The sequence below is a fragment of the Tenrec ecaudatus genome, chromosome 4 (assembly GCF_050624435.1).
Source record: "Tenrec ecaudatus isolate mTenEca1 chromosome 4, mTenEca1.hap1, whole genome shotgun sequence".
Classification (NCBI taxonomy): Eukaryota; Metazoa; Chordata; class Mammalia; order Afrosoricida; family Tenrecidae; genus Tenrec; species Tenrec ecaudatus.
The window spans coordinates 108782066-108801024 of NC_134533.1; the positions used below are offsets into that span (position 1 = coordinate 108782066).

Consider the following 18959-nt stretch of genomic DNA (forward strand, 5'->3'; position numbering starts at 1 on the left):
GGTTCACAGTGCCCTTCGATTCCTGGAGCTGAGACTGTGTCTCATTCCTTTCTGGACCAGGGTCAGCTGACTATTGGAGTGTCCGTGAGGGCTACCCAGACTCCCAGGAGCCGGCCCAGTGCTGGGTGAGCCATGTGAACCATCCCAGGGGCTCGCTTTGCTGAGCAACAGGCTCTGGAATGTTGTTTTCCAGAACTTCCGTGATGCCTGGGTGACGTTCAGCGCACTCCCAGAACGTGCTAGTGGAGACATACGAAAGTTCCAACCAGTTGCGCTTGCAGGTTAAGGACCTCGGAGCTGTCGGGATTTAAGCAGATAGCTCTTTGTATTCCATGTTCCAGAAAACACTGCCCTTGTTGGTAATACCTGTTTTGTTTTTTCTTACAAGGGAAAATGTTCTCCGTGAGTGACACCCCTTCCCTTGACAGTGTGGACTCTGAGTATGATATGGGGTCTGTCCAGAGGGACCTAAACTTTCTGGAGGATGACCCTTCCCTTAAGGACATCATGCTAGCCAACCAGCCCTCGCCGCGCACGGGTTCTCCCTTCACCAGCCTGAGGCCTGCCAACCCAGCCCTGCAGGCCCTGAGCGCCCAGAAACGAGAGGCCCACAATAGGTCGCCAGTGAGCTTCCGAGAGGGCCGCAGAGCGTCGGACACCTCCCTCACCCAAGGTGACCATTGCCGTTGCTGCCTCTCAGTCTGGACAGAGCCTCGTGGCAGCTGGTGCCATGTTGCGTGCCCAGCTGTGGTCCCCGAGAGGCTTCGTGTGTTGTGTTGACTGGCCTTTGTGTTCTCTTTCAGGCATTGTTGCTTTCAGACAACACCTTCAGAATCTGGCTAGAACCAAAGGGATCCTAGAGTTGAACAAAGTGCAGTTGCTCTATGAACAGATAGGACCAGAGGCTGACGCCCACTTGGCATCAGCGGCTGCTCAGCTCCAAGATCTTGCCAGCAGCTGCCCACAGGTGAGTGCCCTGGCCCTTCACGCAGGGCTCTGGGGTGCGAAGCAGCATCTGGCCTGGACTGTGTTGTTGTCAGCTGGGAGGTGGACTCCCATTCTAGAGCAAGCAGGTCCTTCTGGAAGGCCCACAGCCTGAACACTGGCCTTCTTGCAGCCACCTGGCACTTCCAGCTTAGACCTGTCCGCACAGCCCCGAGTGAGCAGGAATGGGTGGAAGCATAGACATGCCCAAGCCTTCCTTAGTTCACCAGACAGAAGATTCCACCACTGCCCCCACACAGCAAAAATGAAAATCATACGCGTCACTCAAATGACAGGCTCCTTAGCACTGTGGGTGTGACATCACTTCATTAAATACTACAAGTGGCTGAAAGGACAATGGTATTGTTTGTCCTACAAATGTTATGCACTGCCTCTAGATCAGTGGTTCTCAACCTTCCTCATGCCGTGACGCTCTGATACAGGTCCTCATGTTATGGTGACCCCAACCATGACATTATTTTCATTGCTACTGTCATTTTGCTACTGTGATGAATTGGGGGTCACCACCACAGCTTGAGAAGTGCTCTAGATGCTGTGGCATTAGAGCACACCGAGACAGGACTCCTGGGGACACCCGGCCTCTGCCCTGGGCTTGCCTGGGGAACAGTTGACTGTCCTTCATACACGTGTAAGTTTGCTACAAGAAACCTTCAGCCCCCTGCTGGGGAGTCTTCCTGAACATTGGTGAAGACGTGTGTTTAAGCAAAACACTGAGGCTCTGTCCCCCACGTGCAGTACTGAAAGCCTTCTCCTCCCGCCCGGTGCCCTGCAGGAGGAGGTGTCTCAGCAGCAGGATGGCGTCTCAGGTCTCCCTGTCAGTGTGCACCCTCAGCTCACCCGGCGGCAGAGCCTGGAAACCCAGTACCTGCAGCATCGGCTCCAGGTGAGCACCTTCTCGCTGTCCCATGGAGAGCCTGCCTTTCTGCCAAGCAGGAGCCTGTTTTGCTTGGGACGCACTGAGGGCAGCTTCTTACTCCCTGCAGGCAGGCAGGTGGGTGTGGCTCTGAGCTCGCAGCATCTTGAAACACGTGGGGACTTAGCCGTGTGCTCGTGCTGGCAACGAGAAAGGATTTGTTCTCATGCCCCAGGAAAGGTTACGCCACTGAGCAGTAGGGAAAGGTGCCCTGGCCTCCTTGTTTGGGTTTCACACCTCTTAGTCTTAAATAAGAGGAAATCTCAAACTTGTGATAAGTTCACATCAGCTCTCTCAGTTGGTACATGAAAATCTTAAATAGGGTACAATGTAGGTCCATTAAAAAAAGGGTCATGTATTCATTCATTCCACAGCCTCTTCAACCTGTGTTCTAAAGATTTAAGTGTACTTTTCTCATTGGTTTTCAGCTCCATAAATACAGTCCCAGAGAAATTGCAGAAGTGGAAAACTGAGGCAGGTTAGAACCAGTATGGGCCAGGCCTCCTGACCCAATACTATCAGACCCCAGGGCTCTACCGGGGTTTGCAGGAGCAAGTGCCAGTCCCTGCCTTCTGGTGGGGACAAGTGGGTTCATCCCAGCCAAGCACAGCCTGACGCCTCCCTCCTGTGGTGCCGGTTTGCTGCTCTGGACTCAGTGCTGACCCACTGTGACCTCATGTGAGCAGATAGAACCATTCCATGTGGTTGTCCAGCCTGCTACCTTTCAGAGCTGAGGCATCTCGGGGGTGGATAGAGAGAGCCACCAACCTGGCCCCAGAGTGGGGCATTTGACCATTTGTGTCACCAGGGACTCTCGAGCGAGCACATCCCTTGCTGGGGGCCTCCCTGCGCCTCAGACTTATGTTGCCTCTGTTCTCTGCCAGAAGCCGAGCCTTCTGCCGAAGACTCAGAACACCTGCCAGCTATATTGTAAAGAAGCGCCCCGGAGCCTGGAGCAGCAGCTGCAGGAACACAGGTGAAGAGGGTCTTTGGGCAAACAAGTCACTTTGTTTGCAGAGGGCTCAGGAGTGCTAGGTCTTTAGTCACCGACATGAGAGTTAAGGCAGAGAATGCCGTTTCTACAGGGTGTGGGCCTGCCTGGAAGCAGCAGACCTGGAATGTGCTTATTGCCTGTCTCTCCTAGCATTTCCCCTGTGGGATCCGACATGTGGGCCTAAGATCTCAGAATCAGTGACCTAGTGCAACTGGAGTGGGGGGCTACGCTGCAGAGGCGGCCTGCCCTCCCTCCTAGATACAGCTTGGCCAGAGTAGATGCAGCTCAGTCCATCATCCTGCAAGCACACACCGAGGCCAGCTGATGATGCCTGTGCGCCAGATGGAACGTCCGCGTCTCACTCTCCATAGGGAGAAAATCCTAGAGAAAATAGATCCATGCTCCCTTTACTCCAAGGAATCTGTTGGAATCAGGAGCACAAAGAAATGAGATTGGATATAAGACACTGGGCACAATTAAGTTCTTACTAAAAAGACAGGAAGTGGCAGAAGCTAAGGCTGGCTCTTTGAGAAGATTTATAAAGTGTTTCCTTTTGCTGTCGTCTGTGTAGGCTCCAACAGAAAAGGCTCTTCCTCCAGAAGCAGTCCCAGCTGCAAGCCTATTTTAACCAGATGCAGATCGCCGAGCGCTCCTACCCACAGCCCAGTCAGCAGCTGCCGCTGCCCCACCAGGAGAGCCCCCCCCCACCTCAGCCGCCGCCGCCATTCAGCCTGGCCCAGCCCCTGAGCCCCGTGCTAGAGCCTTCTGAGCAGATGCAATACACCCCTTTCCTCAGGCAGTACCAAGAGATGCCGCCGCCACCACCGCCACCGCCACCGCCGCCACAGCAGCCAGGAGCCGCCCCGCCTGCCCTGCCTTTCTCCTATCATCAGACTTGTGAGCTGCCCAGCGCCGCTTCCCCGGAGCCAGACTACCCCACGCCCTGCCAGTATTCCATGGACGGAGCCCTGCCAAGTGGCATAGCCATGCCAGACTGCCCCAGGAGCTCGGGACTGCAGGAGGACCCCTCCAGCTACGACCCTCTAGCCCTCCCTGAGCTGCCTGGCCTCTTTGATTGTGAGATGCTCGAGGCTGTGGATCCGCAACACAGCGGGTACGTTCTGGTGAATTAGTCTCGGCCAGGAGGTGAGGTGGGTCCAATGAAGGAAGAGTGTGTTTCCTTTCTAATTCCAGCCTTTTAAATGTAAAGCGTATCTTCTTGCCCTGTTTCTCCTGGGGGGAAACCAAGTGGCCCAGCTGGAATAAGAGGGTCTGGCTGGGGTGCCTTTGTCCTGACACAAAGTTTTCTGTGGAAAATGCTGGAATGTAGTGGGAGGCTGAAGACCGTGCCCTTGGGTCGAATGGAGCAAAGCAAGCCTGTCGGCACCAGCCCCCTTGGTAAGAAGACCCTCAGGCGGGGGTCTGATGCAGGATCACATCAGTTCATTTTCCCGGGGAAGCCTTGGTGCAAAACAGGAAAATGTATGCCGTTGCTTATAATGTGGGCGATGTGTTTTTTTTTAAGGGCAATATATTTTTCACTGACGCAGAGCAATGACACGTAAGAAGCTTAAAAGCAAACCCAGAGCGCACAGTGGAATTTGATGCACAAGAAGGCCAGGAAAGGTGTCCTTTGCCGTCCAATTACACGTTCTAAGCTGCTGCTGCTGCTGCTGCTGCTGCTGTGCCCAAGGCTGTGGGATTTGAGCTTCGTTTTCAGGGGCCACTGACTGACAGCTGGTCCTGACCCCGGAGACTGGCCGTCACCTCCATGTGGAAGCCGGCGACACACCCCTGCAGAAGGTGCCCCCGGGTTGCAGTGCCGGAATGTGTGTGCTCCAGGCCCCCAGCGCGGTCAGCAGGACTACAGAAGCCTCCGCGCTCACCAGCCCGGCCCAGAGAGGATAGGTTCCTCCCACACGGTCTCTTGTGGAGATTTCCGGATTGGGACCAGTTGGTCTCTAGAGGACCTGTTGTCTCTTTTAACATGTAACAACTACTTTGACTTGACACTATTCATTGCTAGTAGTTTATTGGGCTTTGTATATTTGGACAGTTTCATATAGGGCTTAGAAATTTTAAGGACAAGAAAAGCGAAGTTTTATCTCCCATGTGAAGTGGTGTGCTGTGCCTTCCCCCGCCCCCGCCCCTGCCCCCAATCACGCTTTAATTATTTCTGTTCTCTAGAAACCGTTTTTCCATTTACATCAATGCTAAATCCAAAGTCACTTCAGAGCTCTCGTTTTCCACCATGTGGGAATTAGCATTCTTACTTTCCTTAAAGTTTCAACATGTAACAAAATGTTCAAGTATTACAGCAATATTCAAAGAACCACAGATGTGTTAACCAGTTAAGCAGATCATCTGCCAAACATGTTTAATTACTAGTAAAACTTAACCCTTACGACTCATGGACGTCAGGAGGGGGAAAGAAAAAGTAGATGCTACCACTAGTTACCTGTGGACAGAGAGGTAACGCCTGCTCGGTCCCTGGACAGCGACATCCGCGTGTTACAAACTCAGTATTGCTTACCAGGAAGACCATCCCTGCCTCTTAGAGCTGCTTCTCCTGTTGGCAGATGAATGCATTTAGCACAAAGCAGGGGGAGACACTGACACCGCATCTAGCAAACACCTCTCCGTTGCCTTTCCTCTCTGCAGTAAATGTCCAGTAGAGGCAGGGGATTCTCTACGGAGGTTCCTGCCAGCCGCCCGCCACCCCACTGATGCGGGTCCCCGTGAGCAGCTCTTGTGGGGGCCACCTAAGGCACCTGGCCACTCCTCATGGCCCTTCTGGCCGGGGATGGGCTGCGGGTGTTGGCGGGAAGGTTGGCATGGAGAACTGTCAGTCGTGTAATTGAACCGCATGCAGTGAGAATCCAGGGAGAATAAATGGTGTTCCTTCGATGAATTGTTTCTTCCTCCTCGCAATTCAGTGACTTTGCGGAGTAAGCAAGCATCTCTGTTGAGAGGAGCGGGGCGGCCATCAGAATCCCATCCACTAGCTCAGTGGTTCTCAACCTTCCTCATGTGGTGGTGACCCCGCAACCATAAAATCATTTTTGTCGCTACTTCATAACTGTTATTTTAGTTAGGAATCAGGCGACCTCTATGAAAGGGGTGGAGACCCACAGGTGGAGACCCACCGCTGTGCTAGCTGTTACTTCACAGTCTTACTGTGCTGGACTGGCTGATGCTCAAAGTCTAGCTGTACTGATCTCTGATCTGTTGAAAGTGTCTGCAAGGTGAGCGAGTCCGTTAGGCAACAGGGCTTGCTTGGTTCAGATGGGAGGAGGAGGTGTGTGAGTTCTGGATGGAACCGGCCCTGAGGACTGAAAACGGTTGCAGAGTGTCATGGTCACAGAATTGCATCAACTCCTGCCTTCCAACGGAGCCTCCTCGGGCTGGTGGGTGAGGCTGAAAAAGGAGGGAGCAGTGGAGGGGCTATTGGAAGATTCAAGGGCCCAGAAAGAGCAGTCAGGACACCACCAGCAGGGGCCCCGGCTGTTCTGACCACCTGTCAGGTAACAAGCTGCACTGCTGAAGCTTACCTATCCGACTCTTTCAGGCAGAAGCCATGGAATTCCATGGCCATCGGTGTAAGCTGGGGAGAGGTGACTGGTTCTGTCTGTCAGTGAGGTGTGTCCCTCTCTGTCTGCTCATCTCCCTTGTCCTCTTCCCTAATTAGTGACCTCTCTAAGCTTCCGTGCTGTTTTCTCCTTAGAAATGCAAAAGTAACACTAAGAGGGCTGAGAACCTCTCCTGACCCGGGAGGCTATTTTGAAATGACTTCTCCCACCCCCTTCCTCCCCAACTTTTCCACACGAGCAGTGTGTGTACACTACTGTATAGTAATCTTTAGCTTTGTGATCTTGTCAACCAGGCTCCTCTGAAGAGACTTTGGTGAGATGACCATGAGGTAAAAATTTCATTCGGCAAAAAAGTGCAATATGTGTGGTACTTTATTTTTTATCTTCTTTTTCTTTTTGTAATCCAGGGGTATTGGTCTCTGCTGTGGGGAAAACACACTAATTCTGCAATTTCCAGGTGGATAAGTGTGTCTCTAGTATGTATTCACATGCAGCAGGCATGCTGCTCCCTGTAAGGAAAATGTAGCATGTGAGCGCCACAGGAAGGCAGGAGCAGCTTCGCCAGACCGGCCCCTCCATCTGCACTGCCCAACCCTGCTGCTCGAGGAAGGGACAGGAGCCCCCGGGACCCACCAAGGGGAAGTGGGCGGCAGCCCAAAGGGCTGTTCTTCCAGTCATGGACAGCATCAAGCTGGACCACCTACGAAGAAGAAAGCTAGTGGGGCCTTCGTCCTCAGCAAGAGAACTCCCCCAGGTTTGTGTCCAAAATGAAGCGAGACTGGCAGGGGCCAGGGACTCAAGTAGGGCCTGGCCTCTCGTGGTTTCGTACGGACTGGGCCCTATTAGAGAGGGAAATCTGTTGACCTGTGGCCCCACCCCACCTCCCCTGAAGGCCTTCAGAAAGGACGCATCTGGGGACTGCCCACTCCCACTGGGGTTCACACACTAGGTCTCCCTCGTGCCCAAAGGCAAGTCAGCGGGCAGGTGCAGCTCGAGAGGGTTTGCCGATCCACCCCACACAGAAGGACTAAAAGCAGCAGCTGCCGGTTCCCTCTGTTGGCAGAGGGTCCCAGGGGGGTGGGGGCGGCGCTGCAGGCCACTCAGAAGACGTGGACATAATGAAATCATGTGGCTTCCATTGTGGAGTCCCCACCTCCATGTCTACTTAAACTCCCTCAGTGTTTAAATAATGGGTTGTCTGTCAGGTTGATGCAGGTTTGCCTGCTTTAATCACACTGCAAACAAGATCCCTGCAGTGCGAGCCCAGCTCCCTGTTGGCTAAGGAACCTGCGTACTCCCTCCTCCCAACTAGTGCATGATGCCAGGGTCCCAGCGAGTGGTCTAGGGGCTCCTGGGTCTGGTTCTGACCTTTGCTGTATCCTGTACCCCTCCGCTGGGCTGCCGCTACTGCCTCCTGGGTAACCACCCGAGCCGCTCAGTCTCTTTCTGTCCAGACATCAAAGGTAAAAACTGGAGAATAAATAGGAAGCTGGAGTAACTGGATAGGCAAGACTTTGATCGCCTTGGCGCTACTGGCAATGTGTTACAGAATTGACCTTCAGAGGGAAGTGTGTTTGTTTTTCAGCAGCCCTCCCGACAGGGCTCAGGCTCCTGAGATGGGGAGCCCGGGAGGGGACGAGGGGGCGGGGGGAGAGCTGGGTCCGTGAGCCTTTCTCTTCAGTTAAGGGACCCTGGCCCGCTACCCTGATTGCACCACCATCTGATGTGCAGATGTCAGCAGGACAGATGTCGGCAGCCCGGGCAGGCATGAGCGCACACTGTGGCCCACATGGAGAAACAGGCAGGAGAGCTCAGCGCTGCCCACACGTGCCCAGTGATGGTTGGGATGGTTCCTGCCCCAGCACCCCCCTTGGCTGCCCTAGAAGAGCAAGCGCTTACGTCTGTGCATGAGTCTGCCCTGCTTATCCTCACAATAGCACTGTGCAGCTAGTTGGACAGGAACTCCTCATTTTTCACAGCTGAAGAAACCAGAGCTCTCAGAAGGGTGTGTGGCGTGTGTGAGCTCACGGCACCCGCTCCTTGTTGGCTTTCTCTCTGTCCGCAGTAGCAACGCCCTTTTCGGACGAGAACAGGTTAGAGCCCCCGCCTTTGGGAAGCCCTCGGTGAGCTGACTTTGCCCCTACAGCTGGTGCCTTCACTCAGGGGAAGCGAGACGTGGCAGACCCCGCGCCAGGCCACCCTCCCACTGACCAGCAAGTCGGAGCAGTGTGGGCTTGACAGCCGAAGTCTAGTTTCTCCCAGTTACGGAGGATTGCTGCTTCCTAAAGCACACACGCGGTCGGGCACACCTCGCCCTACTTGCCAAAGGGCCAGCTGGCAGGGCGTCCAGTGCCACCCCCATCCCCTTTGCAGGCCAACAGGCTGGACCCAAGAGAAGCGACAGTTGAGTCAGGCCCCTTCGCGTGCTGGTGCCACGCAGACAGGCACTTTTAGGGTTAAACCAAAGGGCGCGCTGTGATTGAGTACTGTGTCTTTCCAGAAGCAAATTAAACTGGTGGGAGGGGAGGGAGAGCTTTAAAAATAGGACAGAACAACATCCTGGAAAAATATGATCCCAGATTTGCATAAAGTGAAATTAGCAAGTACAGATAACCTGGGTGGTGGGGGACGGCGAGGTGGTAACAGGTGTCTGCCCTTTGTACAAAGGACAGGGTTATTTGCTTATGTCCCACGGGGCAAAGGTGGTCTCTGCTGGAGGGTTGCTCTGTGAGAGTGACTTTTGACCAATTAACCTCATTGTAGTTGGATTTTTGTTTTGTTTTTTCTTGTTTTCTGTGTGCTTTCTATTACTTAGGCAAAACAAATTGGTGAGTTCAACAGCTTTGGTATTTTGAGTGCAAATCATAATCGCTCTAATATGGAAAAAAAATCAAACTGTAACCTGTCACTCAATGTTAGGAAATTGCCTAAAATGCAGTTTAATAAATTACCTTTGTACCAAATGATAATTTAAATGGGGTAATTTTCTGCGAGGAAAATGTAGTTTTTATGTCTCCGACCCTCTTGAATGAAAATAAAAACTTGTTTTCCTAAGTGCCTGGGTGCTTACTGTGAGTGTCAGGCCAGGAGCACACCTCCCTATCCCCCAGCAGCCTGGGAGGATCTGGTAGGCGTGGGGGTGGCTGTGTTCTTTGAGCCCCGGTGCTCGGTGCTCGTTTCAGGCTGCAGACAAGGACAGTGGATAGTATGTTCTCACTGACGTCAGCAGGGTAAGTAATACCTTGCTGACCGCTGGAGAAGGCTGACGGAAGCTAACCACACGACAGGCCCCACTGAGCGCCGCCTGAGCTGGCCTTGCTCTCCAATCACGGAAAACCCAGCATCCCTGGGGTCTGCCTGAGGGTCTTTGACAGAAGAAGAGGTGGGGGTTGGCTGCCCTGCCCCCACCACCCTAACCCCCTCAAGGGCACAGAGCTCCTGGAAAAGCCCCTGCAGCAGATGATGTTGCCCTACCTCTGGGCTCTGCGGGAACTCTGATGCTGCTAGCTCCCTCCTGCGCATTCTCTGGCGCACCCCTCCCACCCCGCCCCCGATGCCTAGGGACAGGCACCCTGGAGGCCCAATGTGGTCCCTCAAGGTGCTGAGGACCCCACGAGCCATGGCTTTGGGGCTGCTCCCACACCTGTCCACATCCCACGAAAGGGCAGTAGGCAACCGTAGCCTCTGGCAGTGAGTCCCACTGAGATTTGTTTTCATTCAAACCACTGCCTTGGTCAATGGTGCCTTCAGTGATACATACAGCACTGAGTCGGGGGTCATATGGCTGAGGGGGTGGGCAGGCAGAAACCAGACAGGTGCTCGGGTGCCTGATGCCTCGAAGCTGCACAGACAGGCCTGGCAGCACAAGAATGCAGTAGCACCCAGTCTCAATGGCCTTTTCTTTCTTTCTTTTTTTGAGGAAAGTACTGGATTTCAGTGATGATGTTTTGAAAACTTTCCCCTTTCCCACCAAATTTCTCCATCATTTTTATGCTGCCAAAAACCACCCTTGTGCCCCAGGGCACAGGCAAAAAATATAACAGGCTTGCCAACAGACCGTCCCAAATGTGAGCCCCTGATCGCCAAGCTCCCCGCCCCACATATCCTCTGGTCAGCGGCTCCTTCCTACCCCACTTCTCCACCAGTAGGGAGCTCTGGTGGTGCAGGAGTTAAGTCCTTGCCTGCCAACCAAAAGGTCAGTGGTTTGGAGCTCTCCCGGGGCACCACTGCAGGAGAGAGAAGGCCCTCTAGGGCTGTGCTGGGCTGAAATCTGCCTGACGGCTGTGGGTTTACTTCATTTTTAAACAAGATGCCCTGGTGGTGCAGGGGTTAAGTGCTTGGTTCCTGTCCAGAAGCTTGGGCGCTGTGGGACTCTGTGCCAGGGAAAGGCCTGGCGATCTGTAGGTTACCAGCAAGACATCCCTGGTGTCTTCTGCTCTGTCCTTGTGTCCAGGATGTGTCAGAGGCAACTCGACAGCACCCAAAAACCACCCTCAGCCTGGGGGATCACAGGCCTCTTGGACCCACTCAAGGAGACCATGCACCCCCTTCCCAAGAAACACATGCACTTAACACACAGCTTGGGAGAGGCTTGCTCCTGGACCCCCTAGTTAAACCTGACTCTAAACAGCCAAATGTGGCCCTGCTGCTCCTCCTGCTAGAGGCTCCCTCCCCCACCCTGGCCGCCTTTCAAGGGCACCTTGGAAGGAAGTCTGTGGCTTTGTACAGCAAATCCTGTGTGCTACGTGGCAGTCACAGAAATGTCACCTGCACAGGCCACAGCCACTGCTGAAGATGGCGTGGCTCGGCTCCTACCAGTGTCACTACTCAGAAGAGATGGCAGGGTGCATGTCCTGTGTATACATCCTGCTGAAATGTCCCTAGGAGCTCTGCTGAAACTAAGGGGCTGAACACCTCCCCACAGCCCCGTAACAAGCCAGCTAAGACAGCAGAGGCGTCCCCACAGGTGCTTATGGCCGCTTGTCTCCGACCTGCTGAGAAGGTCCCCCGACTGGACAATGAAGCTGACTTCCTCCACACCCATCTGGGCAGAGCCTTCAGGGGCATCCACACCCCGCTTTGTGCGAGGTTCAAGGGGCTTTCCTAAGGATGACTCAGGGCTAGTCTGAGGTTGGCAGAGAGAGAGGGTTCAAGTCCAGGCGAAGCATGTGCTGGGCAAGCCACCAATGAAGCGCGGGAGGCCAGGGGCGGGAGGAGATACATCTGGAGAGAAGCCCAGCCCCCAGGAGGGGTTAGCTGGGCAGAAAGCAAGGGCAGGAAGTTTGGGCCCAGAGGAAATTGGGCATTAGGGGTTCAGCCTCTCAAAGGCAAAACTGAGTCACTCCCCTCGGGCAGGCTGTGGGCCCCGCCCTCACTCCCCAGGGGTGCGGAGGGGAGGGGTGGGTAAAGGGGCCACGGAGAACTCTGACCCTCCCAGCCAAGGAGGCGAGGCTGTCCTTCACCACCTCAGGACACCCACACGGTGGGGAGGCGGCTGCAGCTGAACTGAGGAAGAGTCCCAGGCCCTTCAGAGGACCGAGCTCACAGCTGCCTGGCTCTTCAGGCTGAGGCCCCCCAGAACCTGTGCCTGGTCTCTAGGGGAGCCAGAATGTTTGGCTCCAAGAAAGAGAACACAAGGTCCCTGCCAGCAAACCGAGGGCAGGCAGGCCTTTGAAAGAGACTCCAGAGACCAAGCACTGGGGCAAAGTGGGGATGCTGAGTCCAGCTTCTACAACCAGTCCCTCCAACAACCGCCCTGGCCACAAAGGGCCACTCACTGGGCAGGGTGGGGCCTGCCCTCTGCCAAGGACAGCCTGGGAGACACCTAGGAACCCTGAGCAGTCCTGGGCACCAACCTAGTCCTACCCAAACCTGGATAGATTGTTCCAAAGGCTTTGGATGACTGGGGAGCAGAGAGCTGGCTGAGTTCACACCCAGGTTCTTGTGAAGTTCAGATACAGCTTAACACAGCCCTGGCCCCAACATTAAAAACACACTCCAAACCACTCTGCGGCTCCCCCCTGGGGAGCTGAAACAATCCCTCACCTATACAGGGCTCCCTGTCACTGTCCTGCCTCTCCTGGCGCAGGTGAATTCTCTCGTCACAGATAAGAACCTGATCAGGATGAGAACCAAGACTCCTTCTCAGGGACAAGATCCGGCCAGCACCCACTGAGGTTACCATGGACAGGAAGGAAACCCTTTCCGATTCTCTCCAGCGGATTTCCCCGCACCTAGATGGCGGCGTCCTCCTCCATCCCTAACTTCCAGGTCAAGCCCCTGGGCAGACAAGGGTTGGAGGATCCAGGCATCCTTGGAGACAGTGCCGAGGACACTGCCAACCTCTGGGTGGACCCCAGGGCCTCTGCGGATGGATCATGCGTCCCCGGGCCATGTTGTCTCCTGGATGGGCCCTGGAAAATTCCTGGCACCCGGAGATGAGCTCTTTAGAACTGCCCTTGAGAACTGGTTGGGCAGAGCCAAGCAGTCTCCAGCCTGGGCTCCCAACCCTGCCTGCCCCAAGAGGCGTCCCTCCACCCCTTCAAGGGCTCCGGGAAGACCCCAGATTTCTGACAGGCAAATGTTTCCCCCCCCAGGCTTGCCGGGACAGCCCCCAGGTTCACACAGAAAAGAGCCAGAGTTTTCAGAAGGCTCAAATGGAGCGACTGTGGTGGGAGTGGGGGGGTGGAAGGACAACAAAAAAAAACCAGAAAGGGAAAGGACAGCCCAGGGCAGAGGATTCAACAAGCCGGTTGCAGGAGTGAAGATCTGAGCGGCAGGGGCTGGGCCTGGGCAGCGTCTGTGCGGGTCAAGCTGGCAGCAGGCAGAGGGGCTCGGCAGGCCACTAGGTTTTAGTTTCCAGACCTGCGCTCTGCAAGGGGCCTGACTGTCCCTCACAGCTGCTCCTTCCTGTGAGAACAAGACTGACATCACTGTTGTCAGGGAAATGGTGTTTTGATTAAAATCATGTGACAGCTACTTTGAGATTCAATAAACAAATTCCTGTTAACCCTCGCCTGACAGAAGCTGCCCTCCAGCTGGGTGGTCAGAGCCACCTGGGGCTGGGGGTGGGGGAGGCGCAGACTACAGGCCCCCAGCCATCCAGGAGCCTCCCACTGGGGAGCCCTCCCTTCAGGGCAGCTCCTAGGCTGTGTGCAGCCAGGCACACCACACTGGAGCCCCTCTCCTGCTTGTCAAGAATCAGGGCCAGCATGGGGCACTAGCTTCCTGGCTTGGCACAGAAATACTTCCTGGGCCCATCACTTGGCGGCTGCCCCTCCCCCGACCCCCTGCAGAGCTCGGTAACCACAGCCAGTTCCCTGTCCATCGCACTCTCCGTCAAGGTTCGCAAGTAAAACTCTTGTAGAGGAAACCCAGCATCGTAAAGGGCTGAGGCGTTTTCTGGGCGACAGGCCTCACACTGCCAAACCTCCATCCCAAAGGGGAACAAGAGGGCTGGGGGCCAAGTGGAGGGCCACCTGACAAACGGAGATGGCCCTGACCACATAGAATTGTCATCAAACGAGAGATGCTTGCCCAGTGTTTAACATCGCTGCCTCACCACCACCCTCCCCCCCAGCTTGCAGACTCAAGCAATGGCGGTATTGTTTCCACACACGCATGGCCACACCTGGCCAGGCTGCCCGCACTCTGAGCAAGTTCCTCAAGGGTTCTACCTGAAGCTCCGGGCACTCCATGCCCTTCATGCCCTGTTCCCCGTGGGGGCCTACGGCTTGGAAGGTGCTCCCCCTCAATGGCCAAGGTCTCTTCCTGAAGGTCAAGTTCTGGAGGGGAGGCCAAAGCATACCAAAGGCCGACCACCTGAGCTTGGTCAAGGTCCTGGCACGGGTCCAGCTGGCTGGCAGATCTGAAGAGCCCTCCGTGGGCAAGTGTCCCTAACTTCGGTTTCCCATGAAGGAAAAGCCCCAGGATGGAGGTGGAAGGCAAGTTCTCTGCTGTTGGGATCCTCACCAAACCCCGCGTGGGCGTGAGCATGCCGTGCCGCGTGCGCCAGCCTGCCCCGCAGCCCCTCTAACTCGTCACCGAGCCACTGGGCAGCCAGCACCCGAGGTGGCTGGATTCAGACCTTTGTCCCCACCTTCTCCAGGCAGGGTGACAGGCCCCTAGGTCATGGTAACCTTGTCAAGAGGCAGGGATGGAAAGGATGATCCCCGAGGAGTGTGCTAAACAATTACCTCTCTTCTGTGAAGTGCTGAGCCACTTGACCAAACCACCCTGCTCGACTGCAGTCCTGCCTGCCCGGCTGCAGTCCTGCCTGCCCGGGAGTCAACCTCCCGCCACAGAAATGACCCCACCCCCAAGCCAGCCCCAAACGGAAGGACCATGGGCTTGACACGCTCATGGCCCTTCAGACTGGGCAGTTCCCCTGCCATGCAGGCCCCCTGGCTGCCCACGTCCTGCGGGCCTTACCTCCTCAGCGTCCTCTGCAGGCCCTCGGGGTCTTGGGAAGGGGTTCTTGTCAGCCCCTGAGGCACAGGGCTCGTCACTGTCCTTCACGGGAAGGTCCAGCTTCCTCAGTGTCTGTGCCACCACTAGAGACAGACGGCAGGTGCTGTGAGCGGGCCTGATGACGGGGCCCGCCAGGGTGACATTCTTCCAGCACAGCGCCCACACGCACAGGTACCGCGCTTTAGAAAGCCAGGACCTACCGAGGGTGCCAGCTGTTAGGGGTCATAGTCACCGTGGCCCACGAAGCCCTGCCAAGATGGCAGATACCCAGCTCTTTCCAGTTTGATGGAAGTTGAGAGAAAAAAAAAGTCTGGCTTTTGAGTAAGCGAGCTCATTTCCCCTCAAGATCCCCCTACTACAGTCAGGCAAACGGGGATGTGGGACTGGAGGCATGTGCGTAAGACAGGAGCGAAGAGCTGGAGGCAAACCATGCCATCAGTCACCTCCTTTGTTCAATGAGGACCCGCGCTGACAGGTGCCTTGCCCTCGTGGTCTACGGAGAGCAGAGGAATAGGGTCTCGGGGAGGTCAGAGGGAAAAGGTCGGAGGAATGTTCGGGCACTGGGGGAAAGCAAGAAGGAAAAGCGCTCAGGCTGTTGGGTCGCCCTGCTCTGCTGTCCGTCCCTGGGGGCAACCGACCCCGCGAGAACCTCCATGGAAACTCTGAGTTCGTGAAGGGGGCAAACAGCGAGGCAGAGCAACAAAGCAACAGGCTGCGGGTCCTTGCTTGGCAGGATCTCAAAGGTGGCGCCACTGCCTCTGCTGGTCAGGCCAGCTCTTCCACAGACCCACAGGGCCTGCTTGCATCAGTAACCGTGGCACTGAGCAGAGCGCCGGCTGGTCTTTCAGCAGGGCCTCCACAGACACCAACGTTAACTTATTTTTTATTAAACAATATGCACTTCCAATTCTTCTCAGTCAACAGATGGGCAAATAAGATCTGGTCTCTTAAACCTATGAGGAATAAACACAAACTGTGAAGACACCATCAAGAGGCAAGTTCCAGTGGCTGCTACTGAGTTTCGTCTCTGCGCTTCCTAAGAGCCAACCAGCCTATGTAAATGCCTGCCAGGCACAAAAACCAGGCAAAGGTCGTCCCATAAATCACATTAGACCTGCCGCCTGCAGTAAAATCCTGTGTGTGACTCATTCCAAGCAGGAAAACTAAGACCAGATTTTAGGTATTCATTCACTGAACACGTTTTTATTGAGCACCTACTACATACACCAGACACTGACCGAGGTGTGCTGGTGACAGAGAAGACAAACCAGACAAAATCCTTCCCCTTCGAGAGCAGTTGGAGCTTCCATGCTAGTGAAATTGAGGTAAGAAAACTAACCAAGGAGGTTATGACCCCATTAGGAGGCAAATAACCATTTACCTGAAGAGTATCAGGAGGGGTTCCCTCTTAACAACGCAGTCGCTAAGGGGTCACCAGAAAGCTGGCTCACTGGCTATCTTTGAGTCGCAGGGCCAACAACAGACACAATTGCACCGAGGCTCCCAGAGGGACACAGAGGAAGTTTACCAGTTTATCCCCAAACCAATGGCAGTGCCAGTCAGTCACAGTCACGAAACGGCTGCGCAGATTGTTTCCAGGGGTAAGAGCAATCCCTCACGTAGGACATTTAGTAAAGGAGAATAGAACTTGTAGGTAAAACAAAACCAGGAATCTAAAACTGACGTGTTACAGCACACTAGTTTAAGAAATTAAAGTAGAAAAGGCTTTTGCTTAGAAAAATATTTACTCCTGGACCCCAGAAGTAGTACAATCCAATTGTGTCTTTGATAAGGTAATGTGGCAGTTGTAAAGGCAAAGCTGGTCTTTTCTGTCTTAAATATTCCGTTTCCCTAAGATGAGACAAACTGGAAAATACTTAAGCCAAATTTTGTTTCATAAAGTTGTTTAATATAGCTGTATAGCAGTCTTTGGGCTTTCAAAAACAGCAGGGTCCGTTGGTGTTGAGAGGTTCATGAAGGGTAAACAATTCAAAACCCCAAAAGGAAATAAGCAAATTGTACTGAGAAAAATAAGCCACAGTAAAAGCTCATTAATGAAAACGTGCTTGGAACAAGGTGGGTTTAATTCGGTTAAACGTGTAAACAAAGTTAAATGCTCAACGATAAAGAATAAACTGAACGCAGCTGAAAGAAGATTGGGAGGAGGCGTGGCTTCATCAAGACCCCTTGGAAGGTACTTCAGCCAAACTGAAAAGCCTGGCTGGAACACCAACGAGCAAAATGGGTGTTTTTGAAAGAGAACTTGAAAGTAGGCTTCCTTACGTGTGATTAATTTGCTTCAGCGTAACCCATTATTTTAAATACCAGGGAGAAAGAATAAGGTTTTATTGTGGAAACAAAAACAAACATTTCAAATGATGGGACTTCATGGCGTCACCCCTATGCAGACCACCGGTAAAGAAGCTTCCTTTTGGAAAGCTGCGTGCGGAGCAGCGGCAGTGAGGTCGGCACCAGGCCAGGGGAAGTCGAGGGGCAGGGCTATCCGGTATCCTCCCGGAGGTTCAGCTCCTTCAGGCACCAGGAACCCAGCTGAGCGCTCACAAGGAGACAGCAGCACCAATGGGCATCCGGAGGCACCAGACAGAAGGACAACTTCTCCGGAGTGAGAGGAGCGGTCTTGAATGCAGCCAGCGGTGAGCCCCTGAGAGTCAGTCAGCTTTAACTTGCCAACAGCACCCGTTCGCAGCGAGATGCCATGCGCCCACACTGCAGGTCTCTGAATGACATGATTCCAGTCACAATAGTACAAATAAAGCCCAAGCCAACCAACACATGAACCCCGAGCGTCCCCATCCCACACTGATGCACCCCCCTATTATCCAGGAAATGTGGCTTTCATGACATCAACTTGTGACAGGTCTCCCAAACGGAGAGAGTTTCTACAAAGAGCTGTTCTGAACCACGTGTATCCAATGCTGGAACGGTGGGGACACACACAGAAGGAAACATTAAGCACTCTACTCCAGGTCTGCTCCAAACCTATCTAGGCTCCTGTCGGACTTGCAGGTGGCCGGGGCCTGATTTCTATGGGGCAGAAGCAGGAGCCCAGTCACAGGTTCATTAGGAGACAGGGAAGAGATGACTGGACCGAAAGTCAGGGACAGGTCAGAAACAGTAAGAACGGCCGAAACAGTTATCCCAACAAGGAAGACGAGTAAAAAACCACCCCCTTTCATCTTTAGAAAGAATCAAGTCACTGAAATTTGATTTCTTGTGAAGTTGCTGCCATTTGCTTGGATGAGATCTCGAAGATTTTTCCAGTCTTGGTCCACCCAGCTTAAGAACACAGTGACTAGAAATCTGTGATAACAGTTTAGTAAAGTCTTTTCCCTCCTGTTCCTCATTATGCCAATGCAAGAACTGGAAAATTCCAAAAGAAAATCAGGTTAGTGGTACAGAACGTTTATGCAGTGTGTGAATATCAAAAAGCAAGGGCGGTGCTCCCCAGCCTGAGACGACAGGCATGCTCACTGCGGTCAGTGTCTGGCTGCTTTGCCAGGCCCATTGTGGCGCCCTTGTAAAATTGGTTACACCCCAACTAGAGCAACAGAACTCTTCTATCCGCAAGCATCGTCTCCCCCAGCCCCAGCTACTGGGCTGAGAAAATGGCCTGCTCGCTTCTGAAGAGAATGGTGGACCCAGCCAACAGTCCCTGAAGCAGCTTTCCCATAATGCCCTCCTCCTTTCCCATTACACTCATGACTTCAGCAATTTAACTTCCCCGGACAAGAACAACTTTAACCAACATACCACTTATAGCTTCCTGTGCAAAATATTTCACATCCATGTCTTCGTCTTGGCCCAGCTTCTGTAGGACTGGCTTCACTTCGCCCTGCAAGGCGCTGAAATGCAAAGTATTGGCTGTGAAAGCCGTCTTCTGAGTGAGAGGAATGAGCAACAGTTTAACTATGGAAGCTTAAAATGGTACAAGGCCAAGGTAAACTGCTAAGTACTAAATACTTCATTA

At 53.9% G+C, this 18959-nt stretch overlaps 2 protein-coding genes across 5 annotated transcripts in view; one reads left to right on the top strand and one right to left on the bottom strand.

Annotated features, from left to right (window-relative positions):
- SIK2 (salt inducible kinase 2) overlaps positions 1-9556 on the top strand; it is a 125557-nt gene extending 116001 nt beyond the window's left edge. Inside the window, exons 11-16 of one of the 3 annotated variants that reach the window (XM_075546577.1) lie at positions 389-673; positions 804-967; positions 1778-1888; positions 2803-2894; positions 3484-4026; positions 4438-9556. In XM_075546577.1, the coding sequence (XP_075402692.1) occupies positions 389-673; positions 804-967; positions 1778-1888; positions 2803-2894; positions 3484-4026; positions 4438-4477 (1235 nt within the window). In that variant the 3' untranslated portion in view covers positions 4478-9556. The other 2 variants (XM_075546579.1, XM_075546580.1) reach the window with 2 other exon arrangements.
- PPP2R1B (protein phosphatase 2 scaffold subunit Abeta) overlaps positions 7892-18959 on the bottom strand; it is a 35768-nt gene continuing 24700 nt past the window's right edge. Inside the window, exons 14-16 of one of the 2 annotated variants that reach the window (XM_075546582.1) lie at positions 18743-18834; positions 14933-15054; positions 7892-7972 (exon numbers count right to left, since the gene is read on the bottom strand). In XM_075546582.1, the coding sequence (XP_075402697.1) occupies positions 7907-7972; positions 14933-15054; positions 18743-18834 (280 nt within the window). In that variant the 3' untranslated portion in view covers positions 7892-7906. Of the gene's footprint in view, positions 7973-14932; positions 15055-16651; positions 18353-18742; positions 18835-18959 lie in introns of those variants that run through there. The other variant, XM_075546581.1, reaches the window with a different exon arrangement.